Raw genomic sequence first — 25,365 nt, 5'->3', positions numbered from 1 at the left:
TTCTATGTACGGATCATGTTCTGCATTAATGTCATTGCAATCATTAACATCACACAGTAGGCAGGATATTGTTAATAAGATATATGATTGTTTAAGAAAGGAGATGCACTTATGACTTCTGGTGACTAGTAGTTCTCTTGAATACCTATGTTGAATACACTTCCTGTAAGTCGCTTTGGATAAAAGCGTCTGCTAAATGACTGTAATGTAATGTAATGATATATGAAACTCTGAACAGATTTAAGAATATGAGTATTTTGATAACATGTGGATTCCGGCTCCCAGAAGGATTAATGGTAATGATATTGTGGATGCAGTAGCAAAACAGGCTCTGAAACATGAGGAGATCATGTACTTCTTACTCAAGAAAGCTGAAGCAAAGGGAATCATAAAAAGTAACATCATTAAAGAGTGGCAGCGCAGCTGATACACAGGAAACAAGGGACGGGACCTTTGTGCAGCGAGAAGTGGGCAAAAGACTTAATAAAACACTGGACATAACAATTAAACATCCGCCAGGATTATTTGGACACTGTCAAGGGGCTTGTCAAGAGAATTTAGTGTTGAGTGAATTATTTATTTTTTATTCTTTTTGTTGTTTGTATCATGTTTGTTGTGAAAAGGGGAACGATAACTGTGGTCAACACTCAAACACAGTAGGTGGAGGTAATGCCCCTTAAAGTTGGTAGCCACCAGCCATAGAACTGAAAAAGAAGAAGAAAAACATGTCTAGAAGAGGATGAAGCATGTTTGGACCAGGTCGTGTCTATTGATGGTGGTCGTCAGATGTTTGTTGGTTCTGGTAATGAAGGAGAAGCGGCGGCAGCCACTTCCTCATGGACTTCCCATGAGAGCCATGAAAGTCAGTCGGGACACCACCGGATCTATCAGCTACAGAGGAACCAGCTGTTACCAGGGCCATCATGACCCGGGCTCCCTCTGACGTCCTGCAGCGTTGGGAGACTTTTCTACGCAACAAACCGGATCCAGAAGCACCTGAAATAGTCCACAATAACTGGGTGGACTATTTACATACAACCTGACACTTTCGTAGTTTGAAAAAGAACTAATTGACACTAAAGACATAATCAACCTTTTTCAACTCAAAGCCCAGGAGACTCGGGAGAGTCCACCTGTGGAAGTGTAGCTGCAGGTAAGAAAGTTTTTTTTAAATTATTATTATGGCCAACCGTGGCAAGTTATGGTAAAGGTTTCTGTTTCTGAGGAAGTTCTGAATTGGACCATATTTGTTGATTCATTTGTGTTTTATTCAGAACAAGGGTCATGCAGTGTTGGAATTTGTTATTGTTTGGGTTTTAAGCGATATCATTTTTTAAAATTTTTTTGGAATGAAGCTTTGAATGTCTGTGATCACAATTAATGATATTGTCATCACCCTTAAAAGAAAATGGTGAAAAATGTGTTTATATATAATTTCATTGTATTTATGTGATTGTAATTTATGGTGCAGTTAGGTTGAAGTTGTTTTTTGGTAGGCAAAATCAAGGATCAAGGAAGAATATTTTGTTCGGTAAAAATATGTTGTGAATCTTTTTTAAATGAATTGTGATTTTGAACTTGAACTCTGGAGTAAGTGGAAATATCTGGAATACAACTAGTCAGAAACAGTCTTATGCAGCCACCACTGGAATCTAATTCCTCAAATAGTATCATACTAATAACGTGAGTGTAGCCTCATCTGTAGTCGCAGCTGCGCATAAATACTGGGTTTAAACACAATGACTAGACAAGCAAATAAAAGATGTGCAGCATTTGAATGTTCATTTAGAATTTGCATGTCAACAATATGAACTATTCAGTACGGCCCTAGATATTATCGTTTTATTTTCTCCTTTATGTAGATAGCAATTCACCTGATTGGCTCAATGATATAAGATAACTTAATTAATCCTGAAAGAAATTCTTGAGCCTGAGATTGCGAAAAATGTACAATCTAAGAATAAAAAAAATCACATCAGTAAATGATAATAGATATAAAGTGTAGAAGTAATAATAACACATTTGCCTAATGATAGAATTACAATAAGATAAATTAGCCCGTGGTATTGACATTTGGTATATTCCCCACTGCTCTACTAAGTATGACATAACGAGTATGTAGTGTGTTACAGCCAAGAATGTGAATTTTTTGTATGCAAGAAAGGTTCGGATGTATACTAGATTAATATGAGACGAACCCTGAGGCAGACAGTTGGAATAACTCACTGTCAGATAAAATAATTACAAATGATGGTGGTGATCTTACGGTCGGCACCATTGATGTCGACAGGGGGTGTGTGTCTTCTCCTCCTTTTTACTGAAATCAACGATCAGTTTAGCAGTAGGCTGTTGCAATATTGTTGATTTCTTCTCTCTATGAAGTCACACAGCCAACTTCACCTGCCTTCCTCATTTGCCCAAATTATAATAACAGAGGCCACTAGATGGCTTGGTCAAATGTAAATTCATGTCACTTTGGGGCACTTGCTGAAACAACTGATGCTGTCATTCGTCTACGGGGGACCGTCTCAAAGACACTCATTCACAAACCCATTAATTACTGTTTAGCACATAGAGATTCTCCACGAGGAGAAGCTACTCCGTCATTGACAGATCAGTTTTGCGCCACCTTAAGGACAGAAATGAAAATGTACCCGTTGACATCTCCACTTTTAGACAAAGAGACTAACAGCGACAGCATTATTAACATGCATTAATAATAGTTTTGGTTTTTTTAGCTTCTTTTTGCTTGATTAATGGTTAAACAGTTATTTATTAACATTGCGATCCAAATGAATTTTCTTTTGGCACAGGCCAACCCCATGTTTGTTTGCTGTTATGAAATTGAACTCTGCTCATTTGTTATTTTTCCGCATATTTGTCCAAGCTACAGTCATTTAAAAAAAAAAAAAAAAAAAAAATATGGCTTATTCATTAATTCAACTTCTTTAGCTTACCTTTCTAACTCTGATGTTTTTTAAAGTGCTCCAACCAGTTTCAGTGGAGGCTTTTTTAAAGGTTGCCTGAGGGGAGGCAGACAGTCTCAGACTTTGAAAACCCCATGCTCTAAATGTTAAATAATGAAGTCAATTCTATTCAACTCACAAATGCTGGCAATGCAGTCATAAGCTGAATGCGCCATCCGACTGCTGAAGGAGTGCCTTGGAGATATGAGACCGCATAGAAGTTAAACAATGTGGAAAACTGCTCTCGTTTTCAAATAATCTTTTATAAAAGGTATTGTCCCAATGCATCATTGTCTCTTTTTTCAGGGTATTGCATTGAGGATGGCTATCCGCTCATCGTCTCCAGAGGCAAATCATTCAGAGGGCTAAACTGCTGCTTCTAATCCATTCAGTGATGCATATGAATAATTCACATACTAAGAAATGTGTTGGCGATAAAGTACAGTGATTTTAAAGCTTTAAACTTACGTCTTCATGTTAAATGTATACATCAGTAACCACCAGAGGATCCACCAGTAACCACATAGAGAGCAGTGTGATCCGAGTGCTAGGCCGGCATGAAATCAGTGTTAGTGGTTTGATGGATTTCTCTTGTGAATGTAAAGAGGCTTAATCCCCCACTGCTTTCATTCAGGGACAGAAGGCAACACACTCACACACAGTTACGAATGGATATTTAATATTGGATACTTACAATCCAACACAACAGCTTCCTATAAGAAAAGGAATCTCTGTCTCTGTGCGCGTGTCCTTCGCATATCTCGAGAACTGTGCATCCGATCTACTTCACCCTATGTGGGCGATTACTGGGGACCCAAAGGACGAGCAGGGTCAAGGTTGGCTCACTTTGGACACGCGACATGTTAGAATATACACGGAAGAATATTTTTTATACACGCGAGAATATTTTGTTCGGTAAAAATATGTTGTGAATATTTTTTAAATGAATTATGATTTTGAACTTGAACTCTGGAGTAAGTGGAAATATCTGGAATACAACTAGTCAGAAACAGTCTTATGCAGCCACCACTGGAATCTAATTCCTCAAATAGTATCATACTAATAACGTGAGTGTAGCCTCATCTGTAGTCGCAGCTGCGCATAAATACTGGGTTTAAACACAATGACTAGACAAGCAAAAAAAAGATGTGCAGCATTTGAATGTTCATTTAGAATTTGCATGTCAACAATATGAACTATTCAGTACGGCCCTAGATATTATCGTTTTATTTTCTCCTTTATGTATATAGCAATTCACCTGATTGGCTCAATGATATAAGATAACTTAATTAATCCTGAAAGAAATTCTTGAGCCTGAGATTGCGAAAAGTTGTTAGTGGTTTGATGGATTTCTCTTGTGAATGTAAAGAGGCTTAATCCCCCACTGCTTTCATTCAGGGACAGAAGGCAACACACTCGCACACAGTTACGAATGGATATTTAATATTGGATACTTACAATCCAACACAACAGCTTCCTATAAGAAAAGGAATCTCTGTCTCTGTGCGCGTGTCCTTCGCATATCTCGAGAACTGTGCATCCGATCTACTTCACCCTATGTGGGCGATTACTGGGGACCCAAAGGACGAGCAGGGTCAAGGTTGGCTCACTTTGGACACGCGACATGTTCTATATATTAATGCACTTCGAATTAACAAGCGATAGCGCTCTGTGCAGCTGTGGGGGAGGGGCTTCAGGGCTCTACGGAGTGGAGCATGTGGTCCACAGCTGGCCTTTACAGGCTGCGGCTCATTGACTGCGGTTAGATATTACTGTTGGATGCAGGATATATTAAAATTACAACTCAACTCTTCTTTGCTTCCTGTGAGTTGACCAAACCCCCAGGGAAATCACTGGGATTTGAAGCCAATTTGACATAGTGGCCAAACTGTGTAATTAAAATGTCCTGGTCCGTCGCTTGACGGGCCTAATAAGACTTTTCCTTCTCGTACCTACTTGTGAAAGACACCTGGAAATCAGTTGATAATTTACTTTTGGGTATACATCAACTTCCCAGTGTGAACGCTTATATGGACCTTATTTCACTCATTAGGTCAAAGTTTTAAAATTCAATATTATCCTAATCCAGAGTTGGGAGGTGGGGTTAAAGGAAAGACAGTACGCTTGATTTATGGGCCCCATGGATGTGGATGATTTTGGTGTTGGACAATAATATAGTGAACAAGCTACTGTCTCTGTCACTTGGTGCTACACTCTATTACCAGTGCTTTAAACTTGAGTGGGACTGCTAATGTTTCATTTTTTTAATTTTTTTTTTAGACTTAAACAAATTGGATACTTCACATGTTGAATACGACTAGAACACGCGGAACTTCACGACTTCATTTTTTTTATGTGCAAATTAAATTTTGCAACCCTACAAATTTTGCAACCAAACGGATTTCCCTATTTAAATAATATAGCCCTACACGGTAACAAAACACCACACCAAATTCAGTTCTCAGTTACTTTTCCTAATATTTATCAGTAACCTTTTCAATTATGTATCACTTACTTACTTACAAAACTCAAATAAACCACTCTAGGCATCGGCATGAATTTAATCCACCACAAAGCACTTTTTTTTTTTTTTAAATGGAGTCTTATTCAGTGTTGTTAACTCCACATAAAACAATGCAGCAATTAAAAGGCACTTTTTAAACTGAGTCTGGCACGGTACCAAACCCAAACTAAATGCACCGGGGCCACATTACATTGATTCCAGCAAACTTCACAGAAAAGATGAGGTCGAAATGGCATCATGATCTGTTTTAACCGAATCTGGTCTAGCTCAGCTGAAACACAAACACTGAATCTGTCAGCATGTAAGGCCACATGCATTGTGCATGTAATCACTAGGTATCTGTTTGCAACCAATAAATGTGAGCGTTTACGTCAACCTCTCTGGCGAATGTGAATGATGCTCATGCTCTGTGTTTTACAGCGCCTATTATGCCGGCATGGCTAGAGCAATCGGAAGAGCGGAGACATCAGCCACGGTCTTGTCATCTGGTTCTTATGACACTCGTTTAACGCCATAGCATCCAACCAGTAAAAACGGAAGAAATGAAAGTGAAGTAGTTCGATTATTTTTTTTGGCACTGAAAACGTTGTCCAAAAAAATTTACAATTGTGAACTATGAACCTGAACTAGTTGATTTAACTTTGAACTAGCGCTAACTGTACGTCAGGCAAAGTCAGACGATATGCACCGCTTGGTAGCTACTATTCCTTTTGCCTGTGGATTTTGGCGAGACCCTCTGCTAAAGTTTGGTTGATGGTTGGACTACTTTTGGTGCATTCTTTTTTTATTTCTGCTACTGCCATGATACATATACATTTGGGTGGTTATTTCTTTACTTTTGGAAAATAGTATGAATTGCTTTACCAACATCAGATATCCGCACATCCTGGTATTGTTGAGGTGGGCGTTAAATCGATTCTATTAATTAAATCGAATTCATTGTTTAGGACAATGTTTAAGACTAAATATCAATTCTCACTTTTCCTCGCAACAGCTTCCGTTAGCTGTTAGTGTGCCTGCACTCATGATGAGGCCTGAAATATTGCAATGCAAAACGCTCAATGTATTTTAGGATAGGCAGCGTGGGTTGCCAGTTCCAATGAAGGTGTGTTAAATCCAATTCTTTTTTTGTTTTTTGTTAAATTGGATTTCAGTGCAAAATAGGTGGGGTTTTTTTAGTGCCCCTCACATCTTCGTGCTGGTCATGTTTGCCTTAGAATTCACTCAGAAAAGTACCCCATATGATTTCCACTCAACCCTCCTGTGAACTGACAGAAAATGCCAGTGAAAACTCCTCATGTGTGAAGCCAAGGGGTTTAAGCTGTGAGGTTTATAGTGAATGGCAGGAGACAGTCGTCAGTACCTGGACACAACGAGGGGGAGAATCAGCATCTTCAGCATCCTCATCAGCAGCTCTCCAGGAAACTGGAAGTACTTCACTTCCTGTATAATGAGGATGAGAGAAGAAGAAATGATAGTCACAAGTCATTTGAGGAGGAGCGTTATACAGCTAGTGAAAAGGATCTGTTGTTAAAAAATATATGAACAGGAACAAGTCATTGTTAGGGCATTTGGAGCACTGCAGGAACTGAAAATGAGCTCTCTTTCTGCAACATGATGAAGTAGAGGAAAAAGTAATTCTTTTTTTCATCTACCATTGTATTTATGATTAAAGATGACCCATGCTCTGTAAGAAACTGAACAATGCTGAATCATCTCTTGAATTGGAAGTCTAAAATAACCTACTTGACTATTTTCCTTCATTTTTAATTGAAGTTCAAATGACATGATCAATGTCATCTTTTAATCCTCTACTGCTTTCACTAAGGGACATTACACATACAGAGTTTCAAAACTCTTTATTTCATTCAAGCAGTGCAGTTTCTTGGCTTAACTTTTTTGTGGCTTATATGTATTTTACTTTTCAGTATGCCACAATACGGTTGCTATAAAAAAAATTTAACACAATAGAAACGAGTCCTTTCTTATTATGTTTCTTTGTATCAGAACATCAAAAGTTAGACTGAAAATGGGTTTGTACTTTTTTGGTTGTAACTTGGAGGAAGAGCAGGTTGTCCTCTAATCGGGAGATCGGTGGTTAGATCCCTGGCTCCTCCAGTCCCAGTTCGTATGTCAAAATGTTTGAACTGGGCAAGATACTGAACCCCAAATTGCTGTTCCATCGCTGTGTGAGTGAATAAGCTTGAATCATTGGTGGGCTGGCGGCAGCCTCTGCCATCATTGTATGAACAAATGGCTGAATGTTCACATTAAACGTATAGGGCTTTGAGTAGTCGAAATACTAAAACTGCTATATATCCCTTTAGCATTTACCATGTCACTATTGCGGCTATTTGCACAAGCTTTGATGCTAATTTACACACCCTAAACATTTTAACCACACATTGAGGCAACGGTCTAATATTCACTCTCCTTATAGATCAAGATTTAGCCTACACCAACAAGTTGGGAAGTTGTGAAAACAAAATGAGGGGAAGAAAGGCTAAAAAGCACTGCCACATAAATCTAACCTGAGATCGTGCTCGAATGTGTTTGTAGAGTTAGCAGTCACCATATTGTGTGCACTGTCGTGGACACATCCAGCCACTTTTGCAGTGAGTCTCCACCGCGTCAATGAGTTTCTCTGTCAGGGTTTCCACCAGTGTATTGCAAGCCTGGTGTATTAGCAAGTGTCCGGTGTAATAATGAGAATGACACATAGTTTGGCTAAAGGTGAAACTGGTTAAATGTCAGGAGTGGTAGTCCTCTGAAGAAAAGTACTAATTAAATGGTTCCTTTACCGTCTTTGGACTTACAACAGCTGACCTTTTTGTGTTTTTCAGAGGAAGTTTAGATTTCATTTTATTTACAAATCAGACTAGAAAAATACGTATTATACACATTAAGCAATTTTCTTGTTTTTGCTTTGCCATGGCACCACCATCTGCTTTTCATACTGCATGCAAAGTATGTGATTAAGTTGCTTAAAAGGCTGCAAGCTTTTTAGTTCAGCTCAAAGATTCCGTGTTACAGAGCTTGAATTAAAGTGTTGCCCTGGATAAATCTTTCAAAAGAACGGATTAATAACAATAACAACGTCTCTTCTGGTTCGACCCATGCAGTAACTTCTGGCAGTCAGGTGACATAGTATAAAGAGCATCAAAGTCCACGTAGGAGGGCAAACAGGGTGGATGGTTGGAAAAGGGAATATCTGCAGTCTTGCAGACTACATGACACACCCCCTTAGAGACTTCCGGGATAAACATACTTATTTTAAACCAAACCATGATTTTTTTCCTGAACCTAACCAAGTAGTCTTGGTGCATATGCAGCTTTTACCTAAGTTCGACAAGCCTTTTCCACATCTCCACTCGAGGAAACTACACTGAACAACGTTTAAACCAATATTCCTGGCAGCTACAATAACCTCAAAAATCAAAAATTTAAAAAAAGGTGAAGCTACAGCTGCTCTACAGGACTGCTTCGAATGAACAGACTGGAACATGTTCAGGGATGCTGCAAACCATGAGAAATCTTGAGGAATATACATCAACAGTGACATGATGTATCAGCAAATGTGTTGAGGATATGTTGATCACAAAGACCAAACATTCATTGCCCAACTAGAAAGCTTCTTTCCTCAAGCTGTGAGACACTAAATTCATCCTCCACCCTCTAAATATAATATTGGGGCTTTTTTGTGTTTTATATTCTTATGTAGCAAAATGGGACTATAAACTGCATTTTGTTGCACAACTCTATTGTGCAATGTAAATAAAATTAACCTTGTGTCTTTGTCATTCTAAGGGTGTATCATGTAGTAGGATTGTCCTGTAGTACTAAAGTATTTGGCCAGAAATCCTGTGTTATCTTAGAAAATAATATGTCTTGAATTAAACAAGTATCAAGCCGCTTGAAGGGATTAAGCAAAATATGCAACAGTTGTGATTAATTGACTATTAAATTGTGTGAGGGCAAGAAATCCTTTCCCATTGACTTTTAGACACTCCCAAAGTAAGATAACAATACTCTGTAGCCAGAACCAGACTCTTTACTCATTTGTGCATTGCCAGAGACTTGCACAGGTAGAAGCAATGTATTTGGTAAGCTGCTCATTTGTATCGCTTGTCAAAGCAGGTAGAAGAAAGTTATAAGTATGAGAGGGACTCATAGAGTCACAGCTAAACACAGACGGGTAAACCTAATTTGAAAAGAATAGGAGAGAAGCCATGAAATAACAGATAAAACTGCAATGACATGCTTCCAAGGCCCAAGAGTTTTGGGTGACATGTTTGGCATAGGCGTTCAGATCTCACAGGATTTTTGTGTATTTGTGTCAGTGTCCACTGGGCTTAACCTAACACTGGCATCCATCCAGTGCAGCAGTGAACAGCTGTTCTCTATCGGCTGTGACGTTCCATCCCCCTGCAAAACAGACCTCGTATATCCACTCTGTCAAAATGAGCTTTGCAGTGTATCAAGAGTTTGAAAAAGCTTCATCCTCCCAAGTCGTATCTGTGCTCACAGTGTGTTTTTTAGGATATCTGCCACGGGTTGATCCTGCAATTTAAAGAGTACTTGTTCTTCAAACGCTTGACAAAAGTTCATGGGGAGTTGGACATTGGGTGACGGTATAAACAGAAGTGACTGAATATGCCACATAAGAGCTGTACACAAATTACGTTTGAGGTATGAATAGATTAGTAATGGGTTTTTTATTACTTAGTTGCATAATGAACACACAAAGGGTCATGGTGCAGCATCTTTGACAAATGGCATGACGGTATCTGTATTAAATGATATTATATTGTTTGTGATTGTGCTGGAGATTCTTCAAAGAATAAAAAAAAAAACCTCAGCAGTCTCACAACCAAATGGGGTCGCTTAGAAATTGCCTTAACTTGCAACTGCAAATACCTTTTGTGAAAAACAGGACCACAGGTATTATGCTTGTTATCAACATAATTAAAAAATCTTTTAATAACAGAATCTGCCTAGTTGCAAAATGATTAATTACTTCTTTACAACGTTGTGGTACAAAATTCTGTGCTTCCTTTATTTCATCCTTAATATTGCCACTGAACATAATCCATTGAGCAATTATGTAGATCGAAATCAAATTAATAATAATAATATATATATATATATATATATATATATATATATATATATATATGTTATTTCATGGAGACAGGGTAACATGACCACTTGTAAATATTTCTTAATCATTTTTGTATTGCGCTTCTTTCCTACCTTTTTATTCAAGAGTGTATTCTTTCAATTTGAGAACATTACTCATTGATTTCACGTTCAAGTTTGGAATGCTTTCACTAAAAACCATGTCCTCGAACTCAAATAGCTCCTGCTTGTGCTTTGATTTGCTGTTATTCTGCTCAAACTGTGCATGCAATCAGATATGTAGTTGCTTGCTTCCTCAGCAAGGTGTGCTCTCGATTTTTTTTGTCCAATAACGTTGTCAAAATTCCCTAACCAATAGAACACCAGGTATAGTGACCAATTAAATGATCCCTGCCTCGATGCTGGTGCCTTTGCTTAAATACTTCTTAGTGTCCCTGACGGGCCGTTACTCATCAACTTCTGCCCTTCATGGCTTTATTATATGGCTTTTTTCACGTCTTTTGTAATAAAAAAAATAGTTAGTTAATAAACCAGTGAGCACACTATTTTATTTTGAACTTAACATACTCATGCTGAAAGTTCCCTATGTTAGCGTTAGCTACAAAGCGCTCTGCTAGGTTTTTGTGAATGAAGGTCTGGGTGCCGTGGTACATAATGTGATTGATTATCAGTTGTATTACTCTTGACTATTGTCATGGCATGCTGCTGGGACATAAATCACATTAAATGTCTTGTGTTGCATTGATTGGCGCCGCTCCAAACCGACAAACGGATTCTCAATGCTACATGCGGCGGCCCACTGTGCCACTAACTGTTACTTCCTCCCATGACCGACACCCCTGTTTGCTTACCTCTAGCACACCGACAAGAGGCCAATGCAGCTATTACAGCAAAATAAAAAGTATGGGGATTGCGCTTACATATGTTCACGGTTTTTATATTCCAAAAATCTTGAAGAAAGCAATTTAATAAAGCATCGGAGGGCAGAAGTAGACCAGGTTAAATAGTAACCCACTGTCAGGGATGCTGTCATCAAGCGAACGTAACCGCAACGAGGTAGGGATCATGTCACAGATCAACACTACACTTGGCATTCAATTGGTTGGGGAATTTTGAGGGTGGAATTTTGAGGGTTATTGCACAGAAGCTTTCAAGAGCAGTTCATGGAACTTGTAGATCAAACAGAACTGTGTGGGTGTATACATATGTGGTGAAGGGCATAGAAGCACTTTTTAAGTGTTGGGAATTTTCAAAAACACAGCAGGCCTCACCACTACGAAATGGAAATCTGAGTATCTGCCGCTGCTTGGATTTGTATGCATGACTATACGTGCTAATACGGTACAGGTAGGCCTTCTTGGAATGGCCCAAAAATACGGAGAAATAATCGCATTTCAGCTATACTTTTTCACATTTTATATATATAAAAAACTGCATTATATTACACATTATATATTGAATAATTCAGTTGAATATGTGATGTCCACGAAGAGGTCCTAATTTGATAAAACCTTTTCCATAATATTTTTGCTGAGAAACGCAATGGATTTAATCCCGAATGTGCCTAGGACCATTTTAAATAGTTCCATTGCACATTACTGTACTGGGAAGTCAGCTCAAAATACATTGTAACAAATGGAAAATGTCTTAAATACTAAAACTCACAAAATATTTCCCATCAGTGTTTTCTCCAAATGTCAAATATAATTTTATTCAGGATGACCCTGGCTGTGACCATGTACAATCTGAAGTTGTATTACTTACTCACTCCAAAGCAAATTGAAAAGTTGGCAGCCCTGAAGCTGAATATGTGACAAAGCCACGGTAATGCCAAGGGTAATGGCTGGCAGAGGGCTCTTGGGAAAGGTTACACCTGCAGCCACTGTATGACATAATGTAAAGTCAGACAAAATCTTGAAAAGCAACTGCAGCAGTGTACAGCTTTGTATCGGCAGAGCGTCTAAAGGGAAAAGGATGTTCTAACAGATCAGTGACCCCAAGCAAAAAGCTGTGTCAGTGTCAGCATGTCCCTGCCAATGTCCAAACTTAATTCCAATGAAAATGTTCTGGGATGATATTAGGACAACACTTAACAGGCAGTACTGATTCAAGTAAGCCAATTTTAAGGAATTCATACTTAGATAAGAGCCTTAAAGATATCAGATATCTCTCATTCATTGTTGCTCTGCCTTTGCAATCGTGTAGCAGCAGAGGATAAAGTCTTGCTAGTCACAAGAAAATCAAACACAAAAATTCCTATGGCTGTTCCACATCCTAAAGCAACGTTGGGCTGACTTTCCTCTATTAAGCAGCTTAGTCTTTGTATCTAAATGTATGTAAGTAAATGTGATAATCTATGGTATCATCTTTTGTCAGACTGGAAGCCTGCAAATGCAACAAACACTGTTGTGCTATCATATTATAATATTATAGCTATCTTTTATCTTGTTATTACAAAAGCTAGGATTAGGTAAAACTTGGATGCCTAAACCTACAGTAGGAAATATTTTACTACTGCTGAGGTGGGATGAGCAAGCGGCAATCACAATGGCTATAAGGTTGAGACCCCAGTGCAGTATCGATCTGATAATTATTAATATACATCTAAAAGTTGTGCATTGTATAGAGCTTATGAAGTAAGTGTGAGGTTAGGGATGTCAGGGGAGATGGGAGGACGGTGGAATGAGGGGCTGCAGGGCGAGGCGGGTTCATAATGACAGCTAAAGAGCTTTTCTTTTGGGCATTAAGCAGAGAGAGCTTAGTTTCCTGTATAAGAGCAGATCAGCACTCGCATACAGCCAGTGGAGAAGGTTTCTCTCTGCTCTGCTCATCTTGCACTCATGCGTACGGGTTGGTGTGTGTTTGCCTGCGTGTGTGTGTAAGTGTGTTGTTTGTGGTACATGGTGACACAAAATGAGGCATCAGAATGTAGCAAAACAGAAACACTGCTACAAAAGATACAAGTTTTACTATAAACACACATTTTTTTCATCTTAATAAATAGCACATTCTTCCTTGAAAAATTTGAATTATAAGCAAAATATTGCTCAATTGACCCTCGGCCAAGACCCGTCCCCCAGCTGATTATCTGTCAAGCTGTCAGATCTGCCATGGAGACCACACTGTCACTAACAGCACTCACTGAATAGATATTATTTAATTTTTAGCAAAAAGTAATTTTATAGAGAAGAAGGCAGGAGGGTCTAAAACATGCATTTGAAGGATATATTTAGGATGTCAAACTGTTTTTGCAGTGTAAAAAGGTTAGAAATATTTAGATAGAAGTTAAAGCCTACTGATCACAGTGTAAAAGTGAACCACCACATCAGCTGGAGATCTAGACAGAAGACAATCTAATTAAGGTTCCTGAAATCTGGGTAGAACTGTATGCACTGTTACAATCATTATAAAACAAAAGCAGCATGTGTAGACATTCAATATACCTTTAGTAGCTAGCATAGCATAGACGTGCTTACGCTAGCTACTGATGTGCTAACGTACTCTGCTAGTGTTAGCTCCACAGGATTTTGCGTAGAAATGTTTTAGAAATGTATATCTCCGTCCAATCTCTCCAGGTTCGGAGTATCACTCTCACACAGCGTTTAAGCATGACTATCTCCAAATCCACCAAACGGACCTGAAAGTGAGGAAAATCTGAAAATCTATGGAGCAGAGCCAAATATTTTTAAGAACCTGGTCGGAGCTGGCGGATGCTACACTATGATTGGTCCGTTTGCAGTTGAGGGTGGGATTTAGCAAAGGTTAATTTGGACAAAGTTTACATAGATATTGCTGAATAATTTGCAGTAGTGAGTAAGGTTTTATTTATCTTCTCTACCTGTGATAGTTTGTTTTGCCTATCTACGTTATCTCGTAATTGTCCCCCATAGTCACAGTGGCCACTTAGGCTCACTTTAAACATATTAAAAAGTATGAACATAAAAATACTTGTGAATTTGAAGAAGGGGGACATTTTCTTTTCTTTGTAAAAATGTGTGTCATACAGCAGCTTCTGATTTATTGAGCATTCTGGTGTAGGTAATTATATAAACCTAAAGATTTGATACATGCCCTTTTTAAAATGAGCATTTACCTTTACCTTAACAGAAGACACTGTGGCCACAATTGACAATTACAGAGTAAAAGAGCATAGCAGTAGCTAGTGGTGGAAAGTAGTACATTTACTCAAGTATAGCATGTAAGCACAAGTTTGAGGTACTTTCTTTAAATAGACGTATTTCGATTTAGATACTTATACATTTAAAGGCCAAATACTTTTTAGTCCTCTGCATTTATTTTACAGCTATAGTTCATTTTAAGATTTTCACAAAACATATGGACTTGCCAGTTCATAAAGTATAATGCATTATTATAGACTAAACTAACAGTTTACGAAGCAGATACAATTGGCTCATTCTCAAGATTGAGGTATGCCTAAAATATTTATTATACATTATAAATAACGACCCAATAATATAACACTGAAATGACTCATTCTGCCTGATGAGTACTTTTATTTTTGATACTTTAAGCACATTTTGTTGCTTTTTCTCTTAATCTTTAACTTAAGTAAAATTTTGAATGCAAGGTTTTTACTTTTATTTGAACATTTTAATAGTATGGTATTGCTTTCTTGAGTAAATTATTTGAATAATTCTTCCACCATTGATGGTTGTAAGACAGTAGGAGAAAAGCTTAAGTCAAACCGCTAATACTGCTGCTGCTGTTTATGTAATCTGTTATAAATCTCCAACAGACTTCATACGGCCCATGCAGCATCACAACGAGAGATAAATGTTTGAGGTATTCAGTTGCATTTGACAGTCAATACAACTTTCAGGAACGAAGGCCATTGTGTTTCAGGCGGAAGCTACACTCACAAAGTAACCACACAGCTATAGTAGATGCTTTCAATACAGCAGTGCTTTGACAGTGGTTTCCCTGACCTCAATAAGCTTTTGCCAACAAGAGAACCACTTCTGCTGCTAGCAACAATAATTGATTTCCAACCATTCAACAAAATAATGTCTCTATAACTCAATACCCCATAGGATTTTTTCTTGCTAGACCGTTTGCTGTAAGCTGCATTAGCCCAACACACTGCAGGAATCTGCTTCCCAGTAGAATATAAGACTATATGTTTACATTTTTCCAACCGGCCATCGTCAGATCAACAACCGATGTACCCAACAGGGGTAATTGTGATCGATGTCCTCTGCCAATGACATTTCTTTCATCCGCCTTTTATAGCGCTGTCTCACACTTACAATACAAATGTTCTTTGAAATAGGGCAGCTTCAGCAAAATCCAAAGCATTAACATTCATCCTATTGAAAAGTATATACAAAGTTTCAACTGAAAACAGGAGCTTTCTTTAACAGCTCGGAAAAGAAATACTAGACCGAAAGAATCTCAAGCACCATTACTGGTTTTAGAGCAGCTGCAGTGCAGATTTGATGGGTTTGCTAATGCCTGCCTTTCTAATACGGCCTATTTGCAAATGACTAGTTTAGGTGGTACAGAGACCAAATGGAACAAACAAATCTATTCTTGTTCCTGAAGGACAACATTCATGCAGTTTTCTTTGGAAAATATCCCGCACGTTCTGACACAGTCGTACATTGCAGACACCTGCTGTGACTTTTTGTTTATTCGGCAGTGGGCTGCAAATACAGTTTAAATATTTGGATTTACTTTCACAAAATAATAAATTATGGAAAATGCAAAATGTAGGATCGGCATTTTTAAGATGTGACACTACAGGCAAAAAAGTTGTTTTTTTCATGCACTGGTCAATGTTGAGATATGGGCTTTTTTGCTTCCAAAAGATTTCCGACAAGTGGAAAGAAAATATAGAAAATACACATTTAAGTGTTTATTTTACTACTTTGTGTAATTGTGTCTGTAGGTTTTTCCAAAGTTCAATAGATCATGCCTATTTGCATATTAAACCTTAAACTTTCAGAAAACAAAAAAGAAGTGTCTAAATGTAAGTCATCAATTGGGTAAGTTTCATAGAGATATCTATTTGTTATTTTTTTAACCCTTTTTTATATACATGTCTTTAAAGGCCATTTTCTCAACAAAAAAAAATAATCTCAGAACCAAACTTCCCAGGATCATTCCTTTCTATATTCTAAAGTTTTTTAAAGAACTATTTGTTCATATATCATTCATAGCCTGATTTATAGAACTTGTTATTCCTAAAAATATGGCTAAAATGGATTGTTTATGGTTGTTGTGGAAATGTATTCAAATGATCACCTATTTTATAAAATAATGCGTAATTTGCATATTTATACATACAATGTCAGTAAACTTTTCATACAAAAAATAATTGTCGTAATGCTAGTAAGCAACTTGGCAAGTTTCACTTGACTTAAAGTCAGTATATTTTGGCTTGGCTTCTGTTTGTTAAAATTATTTCTATCAAGTCCCCCTGCACGTTAATGTCACTTTCACAGCGGTTTAGTTAAGTTTGGTCTTACAGTTTCCCTTCAATCTTTTAGTGTTTTATTTAACGTTAACAGATTTTCAATTTTGCATTGTGATTTAGGAAATGTTGAGAGGGTGATGCTTATTTTATATCTAACTGTTTGGCTGTTGCCATAAAGTATTTTCTGTGGACACCAGGAGGAGTAGCTACCAAGTTCAAGAACAAACATATACAGTCAATTTTTTAAGCACTTTTTTAATGCATTCTTATTGTCCACTTAATTAAGTACACATAGAAAGTCTAAGGCATTCCATTACAACTGCTCTGCCATTAAATCAACTTCGTTTTTGTCAATAAACACTTGTATTTTTATCAATAAAGATAGTGATGTGTTTTGCTGGATACCACCATATTCAGAGGTATTTCTAATATTTTGAATAGAAATAGAAAAACTCAATTTAATGTTGTCCAGCACAACACCATCGTTAACTATGACCTCAGTAATAAACATATAATTTAATTTGCACATTCTCAACAATGTGAACACAAACTGAAAATGACACGCTTTGTCAAGCTGTCAAAGATTTCTGCTGCTATAATTCCCTCCCAAACGGTCCTGTGAGCTTCAAAGGATGCAGTCTTACGAGGCATCACATCAGCAGTAAAACACAATACAGATAAAAGCATCCACACCATTTCATGTAAACAAAATCTTGTAAAAGTTAGTCATTTTGGTGTTCAATCATACTATTATCAGTTAGATATTGCCCATAAACTGATATGGACTCTTTGTCCTTTTGACTGGGAAATTTTCAGTTGATGGTGAGATTCTACAGACCCACCCCCTAATACTATAATCCAGACTTATGTCATAGATTCATTTGTACATTTCTACTCAGTGTGTTCTTGTGTGGAAACTGTTCAACATGTTTACATAGCTGCATAGTTTTCAATTCATATTCTATTTTGAAATTTGGGCTAATCCTTTAGCATTTTGCCTCTGTCCGCCACACACACACACACACACACACACACACACACACACACACACACACACACACACACACACACACACACACACACACACACACACTGACCGACACATACACACTACCGTCAAACACAGAGGGATCAGGCCTCTATAAATTGTCTGAAAACATGAAGGTCTGTGCCTCCTGTGTACTTTGTCATCACACTGACAGGCACTCTTACTTGATATACAATTAGAGGAAGCATTTGAATGATTGGATTATAATCCCCTATTGTGAGAGCCACGGGCTATTTTTAGGCCTTTTTGAGAATATGACAGAGCTTTAGTCAGAGGGGTGATGGGGAAAGAAAAGGCTGTATTTTGTTTATGGAGCCCCTCGATAAAGCTGCCCGGCAGTATTTAGAGCAATGTGTCGAGGCTGTGACATGTATTAACTTCAGTGTATTTACAGTAAGCCGGGGGGGTTGTCTGCAGCCTGGTTTTGTTCATAGATGTTTTCATATACCAAACTTCCCTGCGTGAAACGCTAACTGGAGCCAACTTCAGCTTAGTATATATTTCTATTTGGTTCAAAGGTCAGAAGGAAACTGGTAATTCTGCTCACCAACTAATGTGACAAGTCACAACATTTCCATCACAGTAAATGGAGGACTGGAAGTTTATAGGATACAAACACTTTTGTGAGGCCTTTAAAATGCAAATGTGCAAATTATTAGTGTTGACTACTCGACTAGATTTTCCCCAAGTTTCTCCGTTGGGGCTTGGCTGCCTTGCTCAAGGGTTTCTCGGCAGTGCCCAGGAGGAAAATTGGCAACTGCTGCCCCAAGTCATGTTGAGGGTCTAATCAATATTTGGCTGCATAGCGTAAGTTTCTGATGACTGGTTATCATCCTTCTAATACTAGACTTTTGAATTGGCTTTTTCTCAGCCTCCAGGCAGCTCTGTTGTTAATAAATGTTGATCACTGTGGTATGAAAGTCAATTGCCAGACAATAGAAGCTCATTTTTAAAGGTAATTCATCACGGTGGACATCACAACGGCTTTTATTGTTGCTGCAGGTATGCTATTGTTGCTTGTAAGAGCAGATCGATAAAGGAAGTCTGCACTGTGTTACAATGCAACAATAACAAACTGGTATCTTTTGAAAATAGAAGCCAGCGTGATGTTTATTGATGACCTAAATCAGAAGTGTAAAATTTGATTTTCATGCCGCAAAGACATTGATTGAAATAAACAGACTGCCTGGAAGGTAGGAAAACCATATTCATAATTTCAGTGGTGAAAGAAAAACACGGATCCTTTGCTTAAGTAAAGCACAAATACATCAGTTAAAAAAGCAGAGTTTATCAGATGTTTAGATTACATAGAACTGTTTAATAGCAAACCTAAATCTGTGTCAGATCTATTAAATTACTCCATTTAAATGTGAAATGTTATCCGTTTGGTAGACATATAATCGATTTTCACAATTCAACCACATTTTCACATTGATTATTTACATACGATTTTTTTTTTTTTTATCTCAGCTATGATGTCCAACATCTGTGAGGTAAAATTACAGGGTATGTGTAACTCGGTTGTTTTTGCTCGCTGATGATGTCACAGTTCAGATATCATTTTAAGCTCCTTCCAACTCAACCTAGAGTTGGAGTCCCCTCTCTAAGGTTGTGAACATGCAGATGATGAATAATAAAACACTGATATGTGGCCTAGTGTCAGTGTGAAATTGTGGGGAAAAATAAGGAGAAGAAATGAGGTGAAGCACTACATGTAAAGCTCCACAGGTATTAGAGGCACAGGGAAAAGATCCCCATCTTCTGCCTACGTGACGTCACACTGGGTCAAGGGGAGGAGACAAACCGACCTGCTCTGTGAGGCGCCGCGTCCTCAGGAAGAATCCCAAAAGACACCCAATGACCACGGCCAGCACCGACATGATGAGGAGCCCATTCTGTTTGCAGACATTCTTCACCCTCAACCACACTGCGTCCAAAGCCACGGCCATCGCGAGTCAGCTGTCCTGCGTCCTATCGGCGACCCATAAATGTTCCCAACTCAAAGCAAGCCTAAGATCCGGATGCAATGATTAAAGTGCGAGCAAAAGAAAAAGAGCAGATGAAGGAAAAACTCTGCCGTGTGAAACATCCAATCCTCCGTGACGTTTAGAAGCACCTTTCGGCCTCAGCATCCCTCTCGTCCTCTGGCTGCGTCGATCTGCACTGAGCTAAGAAGATCCACTCTCACTTTCCATGCATCCCCTCCCACCCTGCTCCACCCACCAGTGGCCCTGTGTGAGCTGACCCGCCGCCAGGGGGGTGGAACAGCTGGCGACCATGTCCTCGGGGGTTAACATCACCAATCCTGTTAGTGCGCTGCTGTAATAAACAGGTCTGAGGCTGGATTAAAGATCCATGGACATTTGACAAAGGTTAGCAGAGCGGAGTCATTTCGCACAGTGTAAACCGAACAACGTATGAAACAGTACTCGGTGGTTAATGAACTGCACATGAACTGTTGATGGATAAATCAGCAAAGCACTTTGTTCATTATTGAGCTGCATTATACAGCCATTTGGCATATGACTACATTTAAAAATCATTACGATATGTAATACAGGTTGACTTAAGTGGTGACATTGTCATTGTTTGTGTATTTGGATCCACTTCAACTGTTACATAATGAATTCTAAGTAAACTTAGTCCTGAGAGAGAGCGAGACAGATTAAGAAAAGTCTAAATCAATGCAGCAGAGACTGAGATATACCCCCTTTTACTCCCTTCTACCCTACATTTCCCACCCTACATTCGTTGGACCTTCACTGCCTGGAAAATTCTCATACAGTATCTATTTAATCCACTTTCCCAGCTGGTGACACCTGGTGACATAGTTCAGGGGATTTTCTCAGACCACATAAGTCAATAAAAATAGTCCATAAAACTTTTTTCCACTTTGGGGAGTGAACTGACTGCATAACACAGAATATATCAATGCATGATAAAAAAAAAAAAAAAGAAACAAGCTCTGGAATAAAAAGTGTCAAGTACAAAAAAAACAAGAATGCCCTAATCATTCAATTACATAATTAGGAATATTATTACAATCATTATTATCTCAGCTATGACAAGAGTAAAAATGATCCTCAGTCCTATTGTAATCATCATTATTATATTATTATCATTCTGCTCATCTAAGGCTGTTACCTCACATGCCAGATTAATACAATGTGTGTAGGACAAAACATGCCCTTTACATTTCCCTCTGTGCCTCGAAAACATGAAGTTTTTGAAGCTGGTAAGGCCGCTGCCTGGCTTGGTCGCTGACAAACTTCAGAGCCATGTGTGTGTGGACATTTTGAATATGGTTTTGCCGCAGTTTTCTCTTTGACCACAGTCTCCTCTCTTGAGGAGGATGGCGATGCCAACCAGTGCAAACGGTTTACCCCACTCCAAGGGGCCAACTTCACGGCAGTTCTTCACCTTTGCCAAGGCATCAATTTCATTTCCTTATACTTAACATGCCATTGAAAACAATTACCTTTGACCTAAGTCAGAGATTATCAGAACATGATATTATGGCAAACATGTGAGTAACAATAGTTTTAAATCAAGAAAAATAATTATCTCTCATTAACACATAGCGATAGCGGCACATTTGGAATGTCTTCACCTTGCCAATAGTGAGCAATATTACAATTAGAAATTGTTGGCCTTACCTGCACCAACTGGAAGTCCAGTATTTTGTTGGCCTTGAGGTCCATCATAGTTTAACCGCCCATTTTAGCACAATATCCGTATATTTGTCATTATGTTTCTGTGCTACTGCACTAGATGAGTTTGATCATCATTTTGTCTAACACTCCACACCATCACATAAATGATTACCTGGTGTGTGTCTGCTCTCATGTCACCAGCAAGAACCATATTGGTAATGAGTTGGTAGGTCGTTACGTTACAGATTTCAGATAGTTCACTGTTGCATTAGCCTCAGATAATACTTTCTATCAGGTTGCACGATCATTGGGGTAAGAAACTGTAGAGAGTTGGCAGGATTTGGAACCGCAGAAGGCGTTAAGGGAAAATGGCAGGCTGACACAAATCCCAACTTCGCCTCCAAGTTTGTGAATAGAACTTTTGTGAAAAATGCAGCCTGCAAATGTGCATAGGAGTGGTGTTGCTATCGAGGGACCGAAAATAACTGACCTTTCTCAATATTGATCAGTTAATGAGCTGCTGTAGTACACAGAGGCCATCTGACCTTTTCTTGTCTTTTCTTCACCCTCCTGGCAAATTCAGAAATTGGTATAAAATAAAAAAACATTTTAATAAGGTTAATGAACTTTTTGCTACCTCAAAATCGTTTGAGCAATTTCAAACTGATTAATAATGATATTGTAACAATTATTTATTGCTTGTATTCTAATTTTACATCTCTTTGTTTAAAAATATGGACACATTGTTGAGTGTAAAATTATACCTGTATGATCCTGGAAAGGTTGTCTTGAATGAGTTTTGTCCCAGCCCCATATCATATATTAATACTATGATACATTAACTATCAACTTATATATATTGTGTACTATTTGTCATTTAACGTAATAGACAACAGTTTTCTACAAAATGATACAAGATGACAGTAAATTGACTTTACAAAGCCTTGGAGAGCTTTTAAATCTGTCAATTTTAAATTAGGAAACAACTATTTGAGCAATGTTTTTAACCCTTTACTTTTATGTTTCCTCAGCACTATCCATTTTTTTTCCTCCTAGTACAGGGGATTATTTCTCATATAATAGCAATGGTGCGTTTTATGAGAAAAGCATGACACTTCTAACATAGTTAGTCTAAACTATAAGCTTTATTTTCAGAAGTGGATGACCTCTAAGAACCATTGAAGCTAAAAATCCAATATGGCCTCCAGTTCCTTGGGTCATTCATTTCGAAATTTAAGCAGTGGTTGGTATATATTGTAGCAGTGCTGGCTCCTTTACAAATTCCAACTTTTATCATTAAATGCACAATTGTTGTACTATAGACACAATGGTTATACTATTGACTATTTGGAGAGATATGAATTTTATGTCAGATGATTCTGGCAACCAATCATCATTCTGCTGTCAAAATATATCCACCTCGCAAAAATGGCCACCTGACTATTCAGCGAGACAATTTGAATTCCAGAGCCTTTCAGTCAAGAGTCCTTTCAATTATATTCTTTTATTTCAATCATGTGTATTAGTCTTACCCCTTATGAAATGAAATCGACGTACATCGTAAAGGCTGTGCACACGGAGCTTGCATGCAAAGGATCACAACCTCTGATGCATGTTGGACAGAGCAGATAAAAGGCCAGTTATCATGCCACACATCAGATTTTATAAACATTTCAAATCCGTTAACTCTGTACGAGCACCCTCAGCCAGCTGGCACTGAAGGTCACCCACCAGTCCTGAACGAATTATCTTAATACCAAATCAAAAATGGTAAAACATATTAATAATATGACACAAAAGAGGATCCAAAAGAGAAACTAGACTTGCATTTAACCTTGAAAATGGGTGGCAAAAGAATATATATGAATAAGTCTACTCCCTGTGTGTGGTTTGTTAATTAGAGGGAAATTGGCACGAGCCACTAAGCGCTGTTTTGAATTGTTTTGAAGTGAAATCCATTAATTCTGTCATTCTTTTTTTGATCTCCATCCAATCAGTGACGTGACATGGTCACGTGAGGTTGTAATCTATTCGGATGCCCGGAATTCAGCATTTGTACCACCTTAAAATTGTGTGACTGTTTATCCGGGAAAGTCCAGCAGCTGTGTCCAATGAGGATAACTCATGATGTCCAATGACAATCTGTATTCAAAGGATCACCTTCCTCTCCTGCATGGTAGGGAAGTGGCGTGCATGAGGGCTTTACAGGTCAGATGGGTTTCATTCTGTAATGTATGTATAAATGCCTGTTTGAGAATAGCCAAGGGATTAGCGGCAATGCATTTGACCGAACGTCTTTCATACATAGGGACAGTAGCTGTCAGTTTACTGGAAGCCTGACTTGTCACGAGACCCATCACATTTACTGTCCTTTGTTGCCACAGCTGTCATACACTTTTGGTCTGTGGAAAGATACAGTGTTGTTGATTTTAGCTTGATTTTCAAAGAGGGGTTTTCCCAACCCTCGTTATTTCCACCAGGCATAACCTGACAATTGTATGTATGTATGGTTGTACCACTGTCACTTAGCAAATTAAAAACTGCTGAACCAACTGCTGACTACATGACTGACTATAGATTTAAGCAGCCAGTAGGCAGCAGAGTCCTGCACACAGACTGTGCAGTCCATACATAGTCACCGTGATGCCAGCCATTGGTTTGTGGCCTTTTTGAAGCATCAAGTGCAGCATTTTAGTTGTTGCCATTTCATTTTTTTGCAACCACAAGTGACACGAGAGGCTAGAGCTAAGTACAACCGGGTGGCAAATAAGACATTTTTAGGCGACCAATGAGGTCACAAATGAACTGAGAACACACTGTGAAGGGTAGAAGCTTTCAGCTAACAGGGCTAATGCAGCTCACAGCTAACAGAACTAAACACACAGCAGGACTGACATTCGGTTCAGAGACAGTCAACACAAACTTTACACAGTCGGCTGCAGACAGCTGCATTGATTTAAATTACAGCATATCTTTTGCGTGCAACATCCATCCATCCATCTCCTTCCGCTTATCTGGGGGACGTTTGCGGGGGCAGCAAGCTAAGTAGGGTCCTCCAGACGTCCTTCTCCCCATCATTTCGGCCGTTTTCCGGCAGAGAACCATGGCCTCAGACTTGGAGGTACTGACTCTCATCCCGACCGCTTCACACTTGGCTGCGAATCGCCCCAGTGCGTGCGGTTCAATGCCAACAGAACCACATCATCCGCAAAAAGCAGGGATGCGATTCTGAGGTCCCCAAACCGGAAACTCTCCTCCCCCCGGCTGCGCCTTGAAATCCTGTCCATGAAAATCACAAACAGGATTGGTGACAAGGGACAGCCCTGGCGGAGGCCAACACGCACTGGGAACAAGCTCGACTTTGTGCCGAGTATCCGGACACAGCTCTCACTTTGGTCATACAAGGACCGAATGGCTCGTAGTAACGAACCAGGTACCCCATATTCCCGCAGTACCCCCCACAGGACTCCCCGAGGGACACGGTCGAAGGCCTTCTCCAAGTCCACAAAACACATGTAGACTGGATGAGCAAACTCCCATGCACCCTCCAACAGACCTGCAAGGGTAAAGAGTTGGTCCGCTGTTCCACGTCCAGGACG

General features: G+C 38.8%; 1 protein-coding gene across 1 annotated transcript in view; it reads right to left on the bottom strand.

The window, feature by feature from the left end:
• The window catches only part of slc1a7b (solute carrier family 1 member 7b), a 34,930-nt gene extending 14,868 nt beyond the window's left edge, over positions 1 to 20,062 (bottom strand). The window contains exons 1-2 of the mRNA XM_054602651.1: positions 19,922 to 20,062; positions 6,854 to 6,933 (exon numbers count right to left, since the gene is read on the bottom strand). Of these exons, the coding sequence (XP_054458626.1) occupies positions 6,854 to 6,933; positions 19,922 to 20,062 (221 nt within the window). The remainder of the gene's footprint in view (positions 1 to 6,853; positions 6,934 to 19,921) is intronic.
• Positions 20,063 to 25,365: the final 5,303 nt, after the last annotated feature.

This window comes from Anoplopoma fimbria, chromosome 8 (assembly GCF_027596085.1).
Source record: "Anoplopoma fimbria isolate UVic2021 breed Golden Eagle Sablefish chromosome 8, Afim_UVic_2022, whole genome shotgun sequence".
NCBI classification, from domain to species: Eukaryota; Metazoa; Chordata; class Actinopteri; order Perciformes; family Anoplopomatidae; genus Anoplopoma; species Anoplopoma fimbria.
The sequence above is the reverse complement of the archived record's forward strand: the minus strand, read 5'-3'. Positions and strand labels throughout refer to the sequence as shown.